General features: G+C 42.4%; 1 protein-coding gene across 18 annotated transcripts in view; it reads right to left on the reverse strand.

Moving 5' to 3' along the window:
- The window catches only part of phf14 (PHD finger protein 14), a 58,091-nt gene extending 36,546 nt beyond the window's left edge, over positions 1-21,545 (reverse strand). For 15 of the 18 annotated variants that reach the window (XR_014118784.1, XR_014118779.1, XR_014118783.1 and 12 more), the window contains exons 1-10: positions 21,458-21,545; positions 20,539-20,655; positions 18,230-18,894; positions 17,441-17,585; positions 10,150-10,309; positions 9,204-9,315; positions 7,961-8,098; positions 2,181-2,399; positions 1,654-1,924; positions 564-670 (exon numbers count right to left, since the gene is read on the reverse strand). Coding sequence is in view for 14 of the 18 variants with exons in the window: in XM_081703071.1 (XP_081559197.1) it covers positions 564-670; positions 1,654-1,924; positions 2,181-2,399; positions 7,961-8,098; positions 9,204-9,315; positions 10,150-10,309; positions 17,441-17,585; positions 18,230-18,894; positions 20,539-20,655; position 21,458 (1,935 nt within the window). In the remaining 4 variants the exon portion in view is untranslated. The remainder of the gene's footprint in view (positions 1-563; positions 671-1,653; positions 1,925-2,180; positions 2,400-7,960; positions 8,099-9,203; positions 9,316-10,149; positions 10,310-17,440; positions 17,586-18,229; positions 18,895-20,538; positions 20,656-21,457) is intronic. The other 3 variants (XM_081703040.1, XM_081703022.1, XM_081703029.1) reach the window with 3 other exon arrangements.
- Positions 21,546-21,576: the final 31 nt, after the last annotated feature.

Here is a 21,576-nt window from a genome sequence, read left to right on the forward strand (position 1 = left end):
TTCAAGCGGAGCAATTAGCAACACACACTCCATTAATAACATTTAATATGTGTCGCGCAGGAATAGTGAACGCAACATTAACTCCCTCCGCTTACAGCCTTCCCCCTCAGAAGTCCAGGACTCATGGAATCTCATACTGCCAGGGGTCACACACTCAAGAAAAGCCAGGGAAATTATGTAATAGCAGTTGTGGTGCAGGTGGCTGACTGTGTTGGTGGGGGGAGAAGAAGAAGAGTATGGTAGGTGTGGCCTACTGCATAAAAGGATTCCATGTCAATATATTCCATGTATGCTAGTTTATTTCTTCCCGTGGCTGGCTTCTTAAGTAACGTTCAGGTAAATAAATGGAGGACAATTGGTGTTAGGCAGAGGAGGAGGATGTCATTCACATGCTATTTAAAAGAAAATGTCTGCTATGCAAGGAAGGCACTGAAGCACTAAACAGAAGGAAGAGAAGAAGAACTTCACCCTGATTCCGGTTATTAATCACCCTCGCCTGCTTGCACAGGTCACACAAGAGGACCTGGAGGGTGTGGTGGTGGTTTTCTCCTTTTCTCCTGTACCTTGTTGTACTCCACGTGTAGTTTCTCCTGCTCGCTCTCCAGCTTGTCTTTCAGGTTCTTCTGCTCTGAGATGTTGTCCTGGATCTGGATCATCCGCATGTTCCGCTCTGAATACCAATGGACACACAGATCAATGTGAAGATGGTTATCTACTTACAGGAAAAATAGCACATCAGAGAGAGAGGGAGGGAGGGAGGGAGAGAGAGTGAGAGCAAAAAAGAGAGAGACAGAAAGGAGGGAGAGAGAGAGAGAGAGAGAGAGAGAGAGAGAGAGAGAGAGAGACAGGGAGAGGGAGAGAGTGAGAGTACTGAAGGAGGGTAGGCCTCCTGCTGGAGCGTAATGGAGTGTGCACCCAAGGTTACCCCACACATCTGCTCTTAGCATCACTCATTTGGAGGGCGAGTGGCTCTGTGCAAGGCCACATACCGAGTGAAATGCATGTCTGGCACTCACTTTCTTAATTCTGCCTGCTGTTTTGCAGTGAGGGATGAGTAGTAACGCGGGGACACGGGGATTTCTACATTCAAATGAGCAAAGCTTCGGAGGCAGCCGTAAACAGCACATTTCTGGATGGCCAACTAATGTGCTTAGTGAGCTCATTTTAAGGTCTTTAGAACATTACAATAGTTCGAGGCATGTGTTTCTCTAGGCTGCCCATTGAGAAACACAGCAGCGAACATGCAGGCCAGTCTATGGAATGGCCCTAATGGGCGCCTTTAAAGGGTAAGCCACAGCCAGCCACCCACACATTATATTCCATACTCCAGGTGTTTACTATATAACCACAAGAAAAGGACTTATGGAAAAATATTTAAAACATGATAGAAAATTCTGCAATACTCGAACAACAAACATGGTTATTAGCAATGATATGGTTATGTTGGACATAGAGGATATGTTTAAGAGATGTACTTCAATGTCCACTATCCTTTTGGGCTCTGAAAATGGCATAAAATACCACCGAAATACAGTACTGCTGTAAAGACATTGTCAACAAAACAAAGTGCGAAAACCATTGTTCTGTGTCAGTGACAGCTTTAGCTTTACTGTTAGTAGCTGCTCAGTCTGTTAGCACAGAATGGGCACACACCCAGGTAGTAGTTGACGAAGTCAGCGGTGAGGGCAGGCTGCTTGTGCTTGCGCCGGCCATCCACGCTGGCGCTGGTGTCCGACGTGTCCACGGGGAAGATGTCCGTGCTGATGCCCATCAGCTCGGCCTTGCGCATCAGCTTGCGGATGGCTGAGGCACTGGAGGTGAGTGGGCGGGGCAGCTTCTCTCGTGGCACCCAGGCCTGCGGCCGTGTGTTCCGTGATAGCTCCGCTTTGGCCCGGTACTGCTGCAGTCGTGTGGTGATCCTCGCCTGGGGATCGACCCACACACATCATTAGGAAAGAAACCACAAGGGAGATCCAATCCTAGAGCTGTTTCAAGCTAAAGTCTTCTAATAATGGTTAATCTCTGGGTTATTTGCATGCTGACAATATTGTAAAATAGCACTTCCATTGTCTTGAGTCCATATACAGTGTATAACAGCCAAAACGGGACAGAAATGAGCTCTAAATGTCATTAAGTTACTAATACTGCAGAGCTTATGGACAGTGGAGGAACTAGAGAACCTGAATGCTTTGATCCTGCAGAGGGCAGTGAACTGTGAGGCTTGGCAACTTTGGTGGTGTTTTAGAACACACCTGGGCCTCAGGGGTGAGCTGCTTCTCTCTCTCATGCAGAGACACTTTGCAGTAGGACTGCAGGGCCAGGTAGTTCTTCCTCTTCCACTTCCTGTCAAAGCGGTCAGCATGCTGCTTGCAGTAGGCAAAGAATGGGTCGGCTATGTCCTGCAGAGAAACATGACCATAGACAGGCAGACATGGCGAACAGTTTTATATGTGAATGCACGAGACCAAGCTGGAGTGCATAAGATCTCATGGAGAGATGTCTAAAGGTTGCAGTATGTTCATACAAAGTAGATGAAGTGTGTGCTGGATACTGTGAGCATGTGCATTCTTTGGGATAAATAGATGCAATATGGTTTGTTGTCTTATTGCTAGTTACAGCGTGTTCTTTTCTGGCTACAAATTGAGCATCCAAAACTGAACCAAGGCAGCTAGTTAATTTGACAGATCACAAGCCAGTGGGCTGGAATTTGTTCGTGTCAATTTATCTGGTCAAGAAGCTGTTGCCAGGATACAACCATGCTGGCAGTGGGAAGATCTGAACCAAAAAAGCCTTTAAGTATTTAATCATAGCTACAATCTAAACAAAATTTAAATTAAACTTATAATATTAGTGTCCAATTATAGCTCCTAGTTGATGTAGTGTGCACAGAGAACCACGCAATGCAAGTTCATGGATTTAAAAACACAATATATAAGCTCTAAAGTTTTGTGTATCCTCTCACATTTCTAGATATTGTTACATGGCAATTTCTCAAGAAATCATTTTGTGTTCTCCAATCCCAGTATGCCTGATAATTTTAATGTATGATTTCATTATCAGGTGAGATAGGAGTGTGTACTGAGAGGCATGCTCACCCCTTCTGCACTCTGTGGTAATGACACCCGGCACACCAGACAGTAGTTTCTGCACGTGCAGATAACTGTGACGGATACACCACAACAACAGGTCTGTAAATTTCCCCACTTTTTATGGCGTGGCTTCCAGGAAACGTTCCGCTACCATTTTTTCACAGAAACCGACGAGCTTCTGTTCCATGGTTGTCCTACCATTTGGCAGATCAGATCATAACTTTGTCCAGCTCACTCCTATACAAGGCTTTAGTTTATTGGCAACCTGTTACCACCAAAATCTTTCACAATATGGTCGCAGGGTGGGTCTGAAGCACTGAAAGCCTGTTTCTAGGTTAAGTACTGGGAATTTCTAACTGAGCCTTAAGGTGAGGATATAGATGGGCTGACAGAATGCATCACAAGTTACATTAACTTCTGTGTGAGTAATGTCCTGCCCACCAGCACAGTATGGTGTTTTCCTAATACCAAACCCTAGATTACTAGGGACATAAAGACTCTCCTTAATGGCAAAAAGAGTTGAACAAGTTAAATGAGTTAAACCTTTAAAAGATTGACACACTGGAATCACTGTTGGCCCCCTGGCCCCTCAACCATTCCCAAATCACTATACAGCCCCCTGCTAGCAGTGCTCAGGTCCCTGGAACTGCCCCTCTCCCCTCTCCATTCATACCAACCTTCACATGTGAACAGGTGAAAGTGCAACTTGAAAGACTGCAAACATTCAAAGCAGCAGGATCCAATGGAGTGAGCGCAGAGGTACTCAAGAGATGAGCAGAACAGCTCTGTGGAGTCCTTCCACATACGTTCAAGCCTGAGACTCTGTAGGGTTCTCAGATTCTGGAAAACATGCCTGATGCTTGTGCCCAAAAAGGCATTCCCTTTGACTTCTTGTTCTTTGACTTCTCCAGTGCCTTTATCACCATACAGCCTTTACTGCTGGGAGATAAACTCAGATACATGCAGCTGGATGCTCCACTTATGAACTATACTACAGACTACCTTATCAGTATGTGAGAGTAGAAAGCAGCCTGTACAGGGGCCCCCTCAGATGACTGTTCTCTCTCCTTTCCTGTTCACTCTGTGGCCCTCTAACTTCATGGCACTTTCAGAAATGTTCTGATGACTCTGCATCAGTAGGCAGCAGGAGGCAGAATACAGTGGACTGACTGTCAACTTCATGGAGTGGCATAACCGGAACCATTGCAGCTAAATATCAGCAAGACAGAATAGCTGGTCATGGACTTGTGCCAGAATTAGCGTATTTTGACCTATGCCTCCATGTCCACTACTAAAAATACCTTGGAGTACAGATGACAGACTGCATTAGACCAAGAACATGGAGGCCTGCTATACGAAGGGCCAGAGACAACTACTTCCTGCAGAGACTGCACTCCTACAATGTCTGAAACAAGATCCTGCTGAAACAAGAGGTTCTATCAGGCAGTGGTATACAGTAGGAGTCGACCGATATGTTTTTTTCATGGCTGATATCAATACTGACTATTAGGTGATCAAGGACACTGATAACCGATATTACCATAAATTTGATATTTGTAGTGTGAAAATTTGCAATAATCCAACTCTTACTCACAACTGTTGTGCCCAAGTCAAACAGTAGAATCCTTAGATGTAGCATGTTGGTAGATGTGTGTACTTTTACTGAATGAAAATAGTAATGAAATTGACCAGAAATTGTGTATAACAATGTTTTATGCTTGTCTGCATAGTGTGCCATGTGTGCACACCCCATTTTACCCTAGATGCTCCATGTCATGAGCCAGGCACATGCACCTATCAGTGCAATCTTTTACACTAGTTGCATGTGGTATGCAGCATTGAAACTAATGTTTGCAGCAAGTGCAAAAGTTCTTTGGGTCAATTTTTGCTGCTTGCCATGTGGCAAACCAACAGTTTCTACCCAAAAATGGTACAACAGAATTTTTGCCAGATTAAAGATTAAATCATGCAGAAAAAATGCAATCGCCATTACTGAGTTGTTAACAGATACTGTATTATCATTCCCATGGAAGGCTTCTGTAAAGCTCATTCCAATTCGCAGGAATATTTTTCATTATGTTCCTATACATGCAGATAACTGAGTAAGTCACATCCGGTGTGACTTAGCAAGCAGCCACTGCACATCTGGTGTAAAATGGGATTTAGGCTCACATGATCCAAATGCATTCAAACTACTATAGAAGCAGAATGGGTCTGCACACTATGTGTGCTCCCATACACAGAAACCTCATTCTGACCAAACAAATGTGATGCTTCAGGCAGGCTTTATACTGCGTGCATGAGTCACGTTTGTTTGGCTAGAGTGTACTTGTGCATCGGAACAAAAACTCTGCAAAAAGTATACTGACAGTCATCATCTCAAGTTGTGTGTGTGAGGGTGAGTGAAATATGACCAAGTGCATTTTGCTTTTTGGCAGCTGAGTGGCTGAACCTTGACATGAATGCAGGCGCTGCTTCATTCCCACATTAATCACAAACACTGAAAACCATGTTTGATTGGGTCTGATGTGGTCCAACATTTATACCAATCCAACAGCACTGTGACAGAGAGACTATAGAGGTGTTTGCGTGTTATACTTGATGCGTCATCCATATTTCAAGTAACCCAATAACACTATGGGCTGGACATTTGGGCCAGACTACAGACATCTGTCCCCCCCCCCAAACACCCCCCCCCCCCCCATCAGCGCTGCATCAAATCCGTACATATATAAAACAACAACAACACTTTTATTGTCAAGGAAACAAGTTCAAGTGGCAATTATGATGATAGGGAAAATGCTGAATATTGGATCTTATTATCCATGGGGGCCAATAATCATTCAGCACCGAGTACCCAGTGCCATCTTCTAGGCAGTGGTGTGCTGGACCAGGATATAAAGGACATAGCTCCAGACTGAAAAAGATTGTCAGGAAAGCCTGCTCTGTCATAGGAGTTGGAACTGAACCAGGATGCTTAATAAGGTGATGAGGATTCTACACAACACCTTCCAACTCCTTCAGGACAGACTTGTTAAGATGAAGAGCACCATCAGCGGCACTGATCCCCCCCAAAATGTTCCACCGAGAGGCACAGAAAGATGTTTTTGCAGGTACACATTAAACTGTATAACTCCTCCCCTTGCTGCAGCAACATGGGACTAGAATGTTACTGATGCCTTATGCTGTTTGCCTTCATACACAATCACTGCGCAATAGACTATAATTCTAACTACTCCTCGTCTTCCTCACTCTCTCACGGATAACTACTTAAGAATCGCTCCAAACAGTTTTTATTATCAATATGTAATGTGAGAGATAATACATTACTTTATGTCTGGTAGATAACAGATGCAACTCTTAGAGGTATTTATTTTTATTTTATGTCATTTCATTATGTTTTATCTCAACATATTTTATTGCATTGTTGTGTCTGTTCTATGCTAAACAGTGCTGCTGTTACACACAAATTTCCCTTGGGATGAAAGATGTTACAGGCCCATAATGTTAAGAATAAGAAATGCTGTGTCACATCTGAGCCATTACAAAGGTGATATTTCTCCTCAGCAGCCCTGAATTCCACCTGTGCACATCCGCCCACGTGCAAAACCTGACCATTCCCCTCCCCCTGAGGCCACCAGTGGAACCACCATTTTCCCTGTGCCCACCGAATCGTTTAGGCTTAAGGTTTCTCGCTGGACACTATCAGCGCGCCTAGCCATTGATACCAGGCCCTTTGCACAGCTGAGTGGTTTAAGTGGATTGCTGCGAGCAGGCCCCCACCAACACCCCCCATCCCCAAGTGTTTATCAGTGCTGAGCGTCACCTTTGTGCCACAGGCCCCTCTGATACAGCCTACATACTTGGGCCATAAAATTGATGGGCTGTAACCATGGGCTAGCACTAGGAGAATTCCTGAACTTGTTACACTGGGGTTAGTTGATCCCCAGTGTAAATCAGGAAGGAGAACAAACCATTACAATTAACACCAAGATTTTCTTGTTTTTTTTCAATACAAATAACATGGAGTTAATAGGTGTCTTGACAGCTTGATGTTTGAGCCTGTCTGATCTCACTAAACAGTTGCAGGTATGGAGCGGTGAAAATAAGCTAACACTCTTGGCAGTGCCTGAATGAGGGAGACAACTTTCTCCTCTGTAGTGGGCCCTGCAGTATTCCATATGCAGCAGCAGCATCCAGGGGGCTGTTTGATAATCACAGCATCTTGGCGAAGGCCATCAGCAAGCATAAATCCTAATGTCTCCTGTATCCCAGCTGTAGTGTGCCATTTTTCCCAACATGCATTGAGAGCCTGCTTGGTGGCAGCAGGACATGAGCACACCTGCATAAGGAGAGCCTCAGAAATGAAGAATGGCTCAGGGCAGCTTAGAGCTGCTTTATTACACTGTGCATGCATGCAGACATGCATGCATGCAGACATACATGCACAGAGACATACATGCATGGGTGCAAACACACACACACACACTTCAGCAAACAGAACTTCCACACATGGGCTTTATGAGAGGATATAGCTCTATGACGGATTAAACGGAAGAGAAAGAAACTGATAGGTTTGCTCAAAAAGTCTATTGAGAAAATCATCGAGTTTAAAGAAATTTTCACATTAGAGTTGTCAGAGGAACATGTCCAACTTAAATCTTTTAAACTAACCCATCATAAAATTCCCAAGTGGGAATCAGTATTTATTATCACCATGTTTTTGGCAGACCAATTATTCTCTTGTAATCTGACAGGAGCACACTGGTGTTTGTTTTACTGCCATGATTGCCCATGAAGAACTAGATCCTCCATCATGCCTACACCCTGGGTGGGTGCAAACGCCCAGAAATAGCGCAGCCTTTGCTCACCTCTTCGGCAGCAGCCTCGGAGAGGAGACCCTCCCTCTGAGCACACGTCACATGGAAATAGGAGCGGCACATGCCAGCATCGCAGCTGATGCACACGCCTGTGCGGGCAAAACGGGCATCCTCACACAGACTGCACTCCTGCACACACACAAGACACACACTTCCAAATATGAGCCCATTGATCAACATGCTTTTTAAAAATGCCACAGCAGCCTACAACTGGCTTGGGCATTCTGCTATTACTTTTAAATGAACTAGATTTAGAATTTATATGGTCTTTAACTGGTATTATTGTCACTTCACACTGATATGTTATATCATGCAGTAATCACCTTAGATTATTTGTAGTTTCAAAAAAGTAAATCGGGTAAACTCTGCATAATGGTTGTGTATTAGAGATTGAATATGAAAGTGCAAATATAATCATTATAAAGTGACTAAATTCATTTTTATTGCATAGTTCTCCATTAATGATAAGCTGGACAACCAGACACTAAAAGCCTGTTTGACTTTGTCAGCACCTGATGAAGTAGAAGGTCACCATTTCAGAACCTTGAAAATATGTCAATTACATGAACTCAAAATTAAAATAATAATAGCCTTTTCAGGGGCAATTTTATTTCAAACATTAAAGGAAGACACTGAAGTGCTTTTAAAAGGAATTTGCTTCACTGTATATGTACCCTATTCTGGCTTACTGACCCTAAAACTTACTTTCAGGTAAAGAAAATGTCAGAATATCACAATTCAACATGGAAATTCTTTGGAGAAATGCAGAGAACAGATTCTAGGCAGGCAGAAGTAGCACTGTTATGAAACCTTCGTTAAATGACCCAAATAGGTGGATTAAGTAAAGGTGTTACATATACCATAGACTATGGTACTAGTGTAGTACTGGGGTTGCTGGAATGCTGATCCCCACTACACAGTACATGAAATACATGAAATACACTTTAGAAAAGCAGGTATTGTGACATTATATCTAAAGAAACTAACTACTGTCATAAAATGTTTTACTGTTATTGTCAGTGGATGTCATGATGTCTCTATTATAGAATCAGATGTATGTCCTTCTAAAATATGATTGCTTTGGGCCAAGTTCATTGCCTTTAGTCATAAATAAAGACAAAATAGTCAAGCTACAAAATACCTGGTTAATAAAAATATCACTTGTCAAAAGTGAAGGCCATGTTGAGTAAAGTAAAACCAAGCTCACTGTCATACTGGAAATGTTCGTACTTACTTTGGCACCATATTTGTTGTAGTTCATCTCTGTTAGAGTTACTGGCCTCAGTTTGTCGATGTCTCCAAACGCTACACCTGGAACATAGAGGGCGCACACCACATGCACCCACCTTTGAAGAGAACACAAGCCCATGGGGCTACTTAACACTGATCATGGATCAGTTCATCTGTGTTTCTGCATGCTGGTGAATAGACCTTTCAACTTAGGCTGCTGCATTAGCCTTTATATTAATGCATGGCTATTTATGAGGTTAACAGTGCATATAGTATTCCCACAAACAAAGCTGTGACTAGATAATGCAAATACAAAACCAGGCTGTGGAGAGAAATGCACTGCTTCAGTAAATTTTGTTCCCTCACCACTTTCAGGCAAGGAAATCCTCAATTGCTGGTTTGAACAGGCTCTAACTTGACCATTTCTTCTGACAAAATTTCAAATGCAGACTTGGAGCATGGGAATCCGAAGTCCAATATAAAGATATCCATCTCTGGCAAGTACGCGCTCCACACTTTAATTTGCTGTGTTTTTCATGCTCTAGTGAAGTAGCAAATTCGGGTGCAGGCAAGCTGAGGAGCACTATCAGCGATAACGTGGCTTGAGTCTCCACGCTCCGCACAGCCTCCCACCTCTCTCTCTCTCTCTCTCTCTCTCTCTCTCTCTCTCTCTCTCTCTCTCTCTCTCTCTCTCTCTCTCTCTCTCTCTCTCTCTCTCTCTCTCTCTCTTTCTCTTTCTCTCTGAGAATTCTCAGCCTCATGTTGGTTCTCCTCTAAGGTCTTAATGAACAACAAACCAATTTTTCTCAAGTTGCTGAGCAGAGCAAAATCCAGAAAGTTAAACTATCACACTCCAGAAATAAATGAATAAAACAAATAAAGAAATAAACTTTAAAAGGTGGTAGTAAATGCTGAAAGGAATGTTAAAAAAAATGATGTTAAAAACACACCTTCCAGCGTCCGTCTCTTTGAAAATTCCATCCTGACTAGGGCAGAGTTCACAGCTGGGCGTGACCCCGTTTTTACAGGCATCGCAGAACCATGGCTCTGTGGAGTTCTCCGAAGCTGAACTCATGATTGAGTCACTCTCACCATCGACTCCATAGCAACCTGAGGGGGGGAAATGGTCAATATTACTATTAGTAGTAGCAGTAGGAGTCATTTAATCATTTAACTTCATAACAATGGAGAGGAGACTTTACTTTGGTCATAGTCTAGCTGCTTGCTGTCCACTCACCTCCCCATTTTTTTTTTGTGCAAGAGGTGAGATGGTAAAAATTGTGTAGCAGGAATCTGGCTATGCATTTGCTTGATAACATGACAGTCCAGTAGCTGGCTGGTAATTAGCAACCTTTTACTTTCATGGATGTTGATAGCACTTGATTTAAACAATGCACTTGCTAAACACTACAGTCAAGTTTTTATCTTTGGTCAAAACGTTTTTAAGAAGATGCTTCCAAAGAACAACTATTATTCACTTGATATTATTTACCAATACATTTTCCATATATATTTAAGATCTATTCAGTTGAACATATGTTCACAGGACACAGTGAAAGCGAGTTTTCTGAGGTTTTCTCTAAAATATGTCAGTAAAACACCTATATCGGACTGTAAAAGTCCTTCCAAATATAATCAGGCCCATAAGAATGTTGCATCACTCTGTCTTCAGTAACCCTGCTGAAAGGCCACTCACGTCAGAATGATGACACGCTGCAGCTCCTCATCACCTGTCTGCCTCCACATTATCCAGTACTCTTTCTACTCTTCTCTTTATTCTTTCAATGTCTGCCCACCAGGTGCACAAGGCCATCCAAGCAAATGGTAATATCATGGGAGCAAAAGGCTAGAAGCACCAAGCCAATGAACGCATTCTAAACATTGTCTTCTTAATTTTCCAGGGCTGCAAAAACAATTATTGCACTGATCGGGTTACTCTGGCACCTATTAAACCCAGCAAACGTGCTCCGTGCCACCAATGAGGACGGCAATCAGCTCCTCACCGCCATTTCAGAGATAACGCTCTCCTTCCTAATTCAACAAACCAGCCTGGAGGCAGCAGCAGTATGGGGAGGGGCCAACGAATAAACTTGGAGTTCCGTGCGCTTATCATAGCAAGCTCGCAGAGCCCAGCAGGCTGAATGAGGAAGGAAAGAGAAGCCATGGTTCTGGGGTTGCACGGCTTCCACTGGGAAACACAGATATTGAAAGATAATAACTTTTAAGAAGGTGAATGGAAGGGAAGCATCTAGGGGCAGAATTCCAGGAAAAAGACTGGGCTTATATTGTACATAAGATAAAACAGCTTGTGTTCAGTGAGCCAGGTGTGTCAGAGACAGATTAGTTAGGTCTCAAGTCTTGCCGTTTCACAAACAGTTGCTGTTCTATTTCTCTTATACCAGCTTGATTGTACCTTCAACCCAGGACATGCGCAATTACCACTGTTTGTAGAAGGCAAATGAGAGGTTCTGTGTGAGTTTTCACCTTGCTGTGATCTGCAGGGGCAGGAGAACCCCCCACTCTCTGAGGGTCCACTTAGCTCAGCTCAACAGTTCCATAGAGAAAAGTATTACCGTACGACTGCTGGCAACAGTTAGGCACTTCATACTTATTGGGCTTTGAACTGTGGTGCTGATGCCCACACCGATCAGGGTGCTGTATTAATAGACTTCCCGCTGAACCATCAAGCAAATCTGTGATGTTCCTTTTGAACTGAGATACAAGGTTGGAACTGCTAAGCCATAGGATACAGCATACAAGATTATCCTAATCAGAAATTAAGAGCTCGGTAGTTAGACAGAGGCTGATGAACCTGTTCATCTCATAATTCATTGCATATCTCCTGATGAGCATGACCATACTTATGTAAATGGATTTATTAAGGCTTTGCTATTGCTCACCAGTGCTGCACAAATTTTTTACTCTTAAATTTTTAACTTAAGTTTTTATTCAAAAGGAAATTGCAGCATTTTAACTGTAAGATGTTAATGCAGGCTTGGCGGAACTGCTAACATAAAGCAGCATTCGTGCACTTTACATTTGTTCTCAAATTAAATGAATTTAAGTCCTTATTTGATAGAGCAAGAAAGCAAGCCAAACAGAAAGAAATGAGAGTGAGGGAGAGAGATACAGGTGAAATTTTGAGAGTGCTGTCTTAGCCTATATTCTGACAACTTTCATCCAACATTAGCTGGAGATGGCCTAATGGAGAGCTCTAGTATTATTAGCAGAGTCTGCCTCGAAAGCAGGAGCACAGTGATGAACAGCAGAACGAAGTCGGCTGAGGGTGCAAACGAGCACAGCCAATTAGAACTGACAGACCTGCTGCCTAACAAGACACACGGGGGCGAGTGGAGAGAAAAGAGGCAGAAGTGAAAAGAGGATAAAGAGAGAGCAGAGATGGTCTTCCATCATTCAAATCAGCACTATTCAATCATAGTTCGATAATAAGACAAAAAAGTCAATCTCCTTAAATCCAGCTCCGGGTGTTGCGGATGAGGTGCTTTGAAATTAGAAATGGTGAAAAGCTTTTAGGGAATTTTTTCTTAAAATCTTTAGCCCCCCCCCCCCCCCCCCCAACACAAACAGATTCTAATGTTTAAATGTATAATTGAAAAAAGTAAGTCCTTTGGGGTTCAGCAGAGCTTTGTCAATTCAGCTACCCAAATCATCAGCTAGAAGATAAGGCAAAAGAGTGCACAATCCAATATAACAACCACTTAAGTGGAGTGGTGGTCTCTCTTCCAAGAAATCCCAGTAGTTCTGATAAATGAACAACGACAAATATAATATGCAGTCATATAGCAGACACAGGCAATTCTACTTGAAGTATGTCAAACAGAAAAACCTTGAGGACAGTGAGCATTAGTTAGTAGCACCTGTGCTCCCAATATCCTGAGAAGCATCTCACTAGGAGCAGGGAGGATTCGAGGCAACATACAACATGCGGGTTGGGAGTTCAGAAACCCATGGAAGGAAGCATGATTTTAACCTTGAGCCAGACATTTGATTTGAATGAATTCAGTAATTAACCAGCTGTGTTCCAGGGTAAATCGGTGTGTGAGCCAGGTGCAATGGAATGGATATGGGAACATGTTAAGCCCTCTCCTTAATGCTGCCCTCTAAAATTAATAACAGTGATACACGGGTCTCAAACAAGCTGTGTACAGGGAAAATGATTTATACACAAATTTACCCTCGGACCACATATTCAGTAATGTTTCTAAATAGAAAGTAAAATGCTCACTATACTGGCAGATATATTCTGGCACTATACTGGCAGATATTTGATTTAAGCATTTATCTTGAAACATGAAAAAATTATCTGCCATAAATTTATTTAATAAAATTACTTCAAATCAGTAAATAAAAATCTGAAATAAGATCTAAGAGTTTTCTTACAATAGTTTCAAAATGTGAAATATTTGATATTTACACTATATTTAATATGTTTACTATATATTTAAATGTAGTATTTAAATATTTTAATGTAGTCATGTACACGGTAGTGCTATGAGAATCAGCTGATGGACAGAAATTCATCCTTGTGCGTCGTACTGCATCATGTCTGTACATGTACAATTAAGACCTGCTAGACAGAAAAGGAAGATTTGTGTTCGCACTGGCCTCCGTCGTGCCTGCAGAACCATAGGCTTTAAACCAAAATTGAGCTAAAGTTATTTATCGAAGAAAGCACACAAAAAGAGAAAAAACATATGAAAGTTTAAACTACCTAAAAATGTGAATTCTTTGCAGTTATACATACATACACACACACAAAGTCCACATTCAGGCAAGTAAACAAATTAATTGCACACTTTTTGGGGAAATAATTAACTTTACAGTCCAGACGTCATTAAGAGCTCACTAAAATCAATACCACCAGCATTTTAATTGGTGGTCCAATAAGTGGAAGGGCATTAATAGAAAAATGTGATGCTTTTTACTGGGGTACAATTTTAAAAGCTTCACTACTGGGTTTTCGTTGTTTTGTTTTTTAATAAGAGAACCGCAAAGGCAAAGGCAATAAACGATTTTTAAAAAGACGATGGGAGGCATAATTAAGTAACCCAGAATAGACTTCTAGTCCTGATCAGATGAACAGTTTGTGCCTGAATGCTCATCAAAATCAAAGTGTGTGCATGTGTGAATATGTGCTAGTTCTTGGGACCCTCTGTGCTGTCTGCTCTTTCACTCCCAGCCACCATGACAGGCTGTCCATAAATGAAGACCTCCAGAGGCAGCCAAGCGCTTCAATTACCACATCCAACACTCCTGTGCACCTGCAGATGATCAATGCTCATCTATTAGCTCCTCTGCCACTCTGTTTCTGTCAATATCCCAGGAACATTTCCAAATCATTGCTATACCTTCTCTGAAGGTGCCTTAAAGTTATTTCCAAATTCTGTAAGATTAAGCACAACAGCAATCTTGGTTAATAATCCATACTGGAAGAAACCGGAAAAAAATTCAGATCATTCTGATCCTGTAGCCAACCATGCTCTTCGGCATCCCAATCACAGCCAGGCCCAGATAAAGCGAGGCTCTGATGGCTGCACTCAGCTTGTCTCATGAACCCAACCTCCAGAGCCAACATTGGCCAGCTCATAACTGCAGCAGCAACTGTGTCTGTCTATCACCCTCACACTACGGATAACATAGGAAGAGGAAGGATCTGGCACAAGCTGAGCTGTATTTCTTAACGGGTCACCATTTCAGACCAGTACATAGGGCTCAGGTAAGTGTGTGTGACTGCGGCAGGTGTGTAACCCCTCACCTACTGTTACCCATGCCAACTGCTCCAGCCCTGGCCCAATAATGCTCCTCCATCAGTGCACACCTGGCCAAACATCATGGCAGGCACTTGGCATAGGTAGAAAGTTTCTGGAGCAAAACATCTGCCACCACCCCTCCAGGCAAGGTTGCTGGCATCCCTCTCCACATACAACCGGCATGCTACATAACATCATGGGCTTCGGGACCTAATTTCTCCTCGGGGGGAAGCAGGTTCAAAGCAATAATACCTTCCCCTTCATCCCCTCATGCTCTTGACTAACAGTCAAGTTAATTTAAATAATACCATTAAAAGGTTCTGTACAAATTCTGTACCAATGTCTTGCATATAAATTTGCACTACAAATGACTGAAGTTGCATTAAAGATAGAAGATTTTCAATTAGGAACACCACTGGTATTTACATAATTGATTGGTGAAAGTGGAAAATGTGTGGTTGCTGGTTGATCATGGAGGAGTCAAAACAGACAGGCCTGAGTACAGGAGAAGTAGATAAGAACTGGGCTTGAGTGCTACTTCTCCCAACAGCCATCCCCTAAGCCCCCACTGAACACCACTCAGGATTCCTGACGCCACTTCTCATGGAAATTAACCAACTCTCAGAGCAGAGTCACAGTGGGAGGAAGGGGAGGAGGAGGGCAGACACAGAGAGAGAGAGAGAGAGAGAGAGAGAGAGAGAGAAGAAACAAGGATGGAAAAACATTGTTCTTCTTGTATACATGTATGTGGTGGAAAGACAGACACACTCCATGTGTATCTATGAATTAAGAGTGTTTGACTTCATGGGCTGACTCTGCAACACTGCCCATAGCACATCAAAGGACCCGGGGGTTTCAAGGTCAACCCCCTGATTCACTGTTACTGACTTATGAAATGGCTTGCTCCAGTGAGCTGGTGCTAAAGGGTGTGTGTGTGTGGCGGCTCAAGGGTTGTGGTCCATCTTTGTCATCACTGCACCCTGTTTCATCTCCATGCATCTCCTAGCCACCAGAACAGAACAAGCAGTATCTGTGATGCACTCTAATAGCTGCAAACGAGGGGGGAACCCTCTCATCACAAAGGAAATGCCCTTGTGACAGGGGTGGGCAATATACTCAAAGGCATTTTTTTTCACAATACAGAAGAATATTTAGTTTCAATATTAATCCATGTGGTTAAAAAAAGAAAAGGGCACAGTGTACTAATATCCAGTTTCTTGTTATTACAGTTTTAACGTGACAATGTGACACCACTGGTTGAGTTTACATGTGCTTTATAATTGGGCTACATGTCTTTTTTATGAAATGTGCTGGTGACTAGTATACTAAAAGTACCAACATGCAAAGTGCTTAGAAAACTGTGGCATGATGTAATTATCATGATAACAATAACATATTGCCCCCATCCACCTTACACACAAACACACACAAACAGACTTACTGTTCACATACACTATACACTCACTCAGAGATGTCCAACGGGAAAGGGAGAAACTCAATTGGAGTCAAGAGGAAAGTGAACTCATTTACACATCCACCAGCAAGAGAGCATGCCTCTTCCCCACACTTCTCCACTACTGATGATTAAAAACCGCCTGCAACATATTTGTCAAGACACCTCTCCAATATTGTGATCATTTTCAAATGATATCCACATAAACACCCCCAAAAAGCACTTACTAATTGCCTTCAGAACAGGACAGCACTTCTTGTTTATTTAAGACTTATTGTTGCAGGTTCTGTGTGTTGGTGGGTGCCTAGAATCAGCAAGGCATCAGCAAATAAATCAGTGTATGTATAAATAAATAAATAAATAAATAAATAAATAAATAAATAAATAAATAAATAAAAAAAAAGAAGCCAAATGAGTAATTGGAAATTAGGGGTGTCAGGTTGATCCAGCAGGGCATGGCCAGCATTAACTAGAGCTGTCTGAAAGTGCAGGCCGAGGCCAAAAGACGATTTAAAGAGTAATTGATTTTGTTTCCAACAAGTCACAGACACAATGAGCTAATAATGCAGGATGATGAAGCTTACTCTCCGAACACCCCTCCCTCCCAGCAGCTCCTCAGAATGCTGCTCTGCACAATGGTGGGCCTCTCACAAGACGGACTGAACGGCTCCAGGGAGGAGCACAATGCAATACTCCCTGTACGCTAGTGTTGTGAGCGAGGCACGTGCTTGGCCTTGCTGTGGCTTGAAAACATACGGACCATTTGTGGAAGGCATAAACCAAGAACATCAGTCCAACTTCTTCAGATGTGATCAGAGCATTTTAGGACGTGGAGGGTTAAGAGGGAGTGTGACAGCTAAGTACCAATAAGAAAAAATGTTAATAAGAGAACAACACTACAGATATTCTTCAGATTGTCCCTATATTCTACAACTTAACTTTTTACTCCTACTTTGAAAAAGTTTGCTAACACATTTCGGATAAACATCCGAGTTGAGGCATAGTGGATGGGTTTACCTTCATGCACGGTCACGCCACAGTTGTCACACTGGATGATCTCATCGGTGTCCTCACTGTTCTCCCCCAGGCATACACAGCAGATGAGGATATGCTCCATCCGCTGTGAGCTCCATGGCTGGGCCCGCTCCAGCAAAGAGTCCTGCTGACAACATGCATTGAATGCAGCTCAGGGCACTATGCACCTGTGCCATGCTGACCTGAAAGCAGCTTCCTAGACTCAAATCTTGGTCTTAAACAGCACAACTCACAAAGCAGGCTGATCTCAGATTAGAGTAAAATGGCCAATTCTGCAAAAATGCAGCAAAGCTGACAATCTCTTACCTTAATTTCACCTCGGAGATTGACGGATTAGTCAATCCGCTATACTGACTACAAGTTTTCAGATAAGTTGATTATCAGGTGAGACCTAATAGTCTTGTGAAAAGCTCAATCCGGCGGTGTAGGTTAAAAGCCACTGATTGTATTATTTGTCTGTATTATCCTCTCAGAACTCCCAAGTGCATTCACTCTTGACATACTGCAAATTATATCTGTGACCTTGAAAACCTGAGATCAGCTTTGCATTCTATACAAGTGCATTAGGCAGGGCTATATCTTCAGATGTCTGGACATTGACAAAATCAACCATTTGGGGGCCTAAAGAGCCTTTGTTTGTCTGAAATTACACTGAATGTAAACACTGCAAAAGCCTGAAATCACCAGTGAAAGTAATTCCACCTGCAGTACATAGTGATCATCGCCAGTCTTTCTGTAGGAGCATAGGTCTGATGCTCTAACACATCTCACCTCATTTCCTTTCCCATGTGATGTGCTGTGGCTGTCGTTGGTCTCGTCCTCGTCAAATGTTCCAGCGCCCTTGGTCGTCTTCTTCTTAACTTTTTTCGGCACCTCCTCGCTGTCGCTGCTGCTGCCGTTCTCACCATCCTCGTCCTCGTTGTCCTCGTCTTCAATCTCATCTTCCTCACTGCCCTCATCCTCCTCTTCATCACTGCCGGCCTTCTCCTTCCCGGCAGCCTTGCTCTTCTTCTTCCCCGCCGTGGGCCGCCAGTCATTGTCGTCCTCACTGTCATAGTCATCCATCTCATTCAGCTCCTCCATGGTGGTGAAGTCTAGCATGGGACGGTTCCGCCGCAGATTCCACTTCTTGGGCTCAGCAGGACTCTCCTCAGCGACAACCCCACCTCCGCTGTCACCAGGCTCCACCTCCGAGGCCTTCTCTCCTCTCTTGCGGCTCTTGAAGGCCTCCCCGGTCTCCTTGCTGGTTGCCTCCTCAGAGTTCTGCTCCGTAGCCTTCTCCTCATCATGCTCATCAGCTTCATCATGCTCATCTTCGTGTAGCTCTTTGGCATCTTCCTCATCTATACCTTCCTCGTCAGCCGACTCGCTGTCCGTGCCTGCAGCACTGTCTTTGGAGCCTTCGCCATCACTGCCATTCCCTGTACCCTCTGAGCCTGACAGATGAGGAGTCAAAGAGAGACTTGCAACTTGGGGCACTTTGATTTTTTTAGATTAGATTTTAGATGAATACTAACAAGGTGTTGATAAGGCTAATTATAAAATTATAAATAATTTGCATGTCTTTCCACAGGTTACTGAAGTTGACAAACATGAAGGATTTTTAAGACACAGCTCTGCCTCCACACAGGATATATTTTAATGCAATATATTCTGAAATCAATATTCAAGCCTGTCCAGTTAAGATCACAGTTAGTAGCAAATGGATTAGAAAACAAAATCTCTATTGCCTGATTCCTCAATGACAAAGATTTTTCCAGTTAGATGTTTGCCATTAGAGCAGTAATCAGAGTGCATTAGAATCACATTATCAGCTGACAGTCTTCATGGGGTGGTATCTTAGTGTCCAGATATCACTCATCATAGTGAAATGGAGCAACAGTAAAAACAATGGGTAAACAGTAACAGTAAAAACAACACAGTTGTGTTGGAGAAAGCCTAGGAGGCAGACACACACTGGTGCACACTTCACCTTACCAAGAGTTTCTAATACTAGCATTAAACAAATGAACAAATCAATTAATAAACCCACAAAAAAAAGACTGATTTCCACTGATCAGCATGTTACACTGAAGACGACAATTGGAGTTGGTGTGATAACTACCCTTGGAGAAAATTCTCCAACTTTGGTCTTTAGTTCAGGTTCTACTATGTCCTTCTAAAGTATTGAGACTGAGGGGAAAATGAAGATGGTAGAGACCCCACAGGTGCTTTTCTCTCCTCAATTAATATTGACCCATAGGAACAGTCTTGACACTGGTTGTTACTCACATTCAATCACTCTGTGATTTTTAGCTGTCAACAGCTGCAGCAAGATGACCCTTAGTATATCAATAGTCCTCCCATGACATGCTTTGGAGAATCACTGCACCAGTCATTTTCAGCTCGTATTTATGTTGAATGTGTTTTAGCTAGAAAAATGCCAACTGGATCAGAAATTGAAAGCCAGATCTGACCTGTCCACAACCTTTCATTTATTTCCCCTTATGCCCTCTTTGGCTCCATTCTGGAAAACCATTAAAACCAGTTTTGGATCACAGTAAAACCATTCAATTATTCTGAAGAAACTGGCTTGTATGTTAGCTAAGATGAGGTTTCCATACACTTCTGAAGTCTCTGTACCGATTCAATGTTTAATTACATCATAAATAAAGACAAGTGAGCCAGTTGTAATACACTGATGTTTATAACTATCCATGCCATTATGTTCCACAAATAAAATAGCATGTTTTCAATTGTCATTTCTTTTTCCTCAATTGCCACTATGTTGGTAAAGGTTTATCCTCATCTTGCTTCAAAGACTTGAAGGCAAATCTCTGTCTGTATTTTTCGTAGCACATAAAACAAATGGCTTTCTGTTTTTGGATCATAGTTATAATTGTTTTGTGGAGGTTTGAGGATTCAAATTGCTTCTTTTCTCTCATAGACAATCATGAATCATCATGGGTTCTGGTTCAGTCATTGGCTTAGCACAGTATGTCATATAAAATGACATACATTTTCTGACCTCACTTCTTCAAAGGTATGCTTGAACAAGGTCTTTGGTCTTCATAACTGATCCAACCTGCTGCATTAATTACCTGAGGCATCAGCATCTCCAACTTCAAAATCACTATCGTCTGAACTGTCATAATCCAGGGCATCTAGAAGCGAGGCAGCCAGGGGCTTCACTTGTCTGCGTTTTGAGGCTCGATCCACTGTAGAAGAGGAAACGCAATTAATCAGTTCAGGACAATAACATCACAATACTTATTACTACAAATGCGACATTATCATCAATATGATTAGCAGCAGAACCACACTGAATTTCAGTTATGTTAAACCTGCTACAATTCAACAGATACACAGTACAGTTTGATCTGATTTCACATAAACAATTTCTGTATACCGAATACATGAACGTCTTCCAGGTAGCTACCTAGCTGTTGTAAGCAAAAAGCACTGAAAAACAAATTAAGATCAAAGAAGTACTAGTCCCAAAGACCAGCTTCGCGATGTAGACTACACTTTATTTAAAATTCAAATTTTCACATGCCGGATTGCTAGTTAGTTAGCTAGTTAGCTACCAAATGAACCATACCTAGCTAAACTAGATAGCTTAGCTTACTAGCTAGCTAGCTATCTAACTCGGCTGTTTTAAGTAAACTGGCAATTTAGCTAGGTTAGCTTGATAAGATACCTTGCTAGGTAGGTAAAGATTGGCTAAATAAAACTAGCTCTAAAAGCGGAATAGAATACTCTGTGAATCAGTTAGCTAACTTGTTTGACATTATTGGATAATGGATTGATATTACGTTAAGAAGCCAGCTATCTTAGCAGCTACATGAAAACGCTTTATAAACAAGTTACTCAAAGCTAGCTAGCAATAGCATCATTCAAACCTGGAAAGGGTATAGAGACGTCTACCTACTGAGCTATTTTAATAATAATGTATACGTTTCTTAATGACATAACTATAACTGAAAATATCAGAAAAGAAAAATGAAGCACATCACCTACTTTATATATTTCGCTCTTTGATAGCTAGCTTGAACAATAATACAATGGGCAGCTCCTCCACTCAGGCGTACTACGTATTCAGTTTGTGCTGACGTTAACTGCAGGGGTGGGACTTTGGA

This window comes from Electrophorus electricus, chromosome 2, assembly GCF_041902795.1.
Source record: "Electrophorus electricus isolate QZ-2024a chromosome 2, ASM4190279v1, whole genome shotgun sequence".
NCBI classification, from domain to species: Eukaryota; Metazoa; Chordata; class Actinopteri; order Gymnotiformes; family Gymnotidae; genus Electrophorus; species Electrophorus electricus.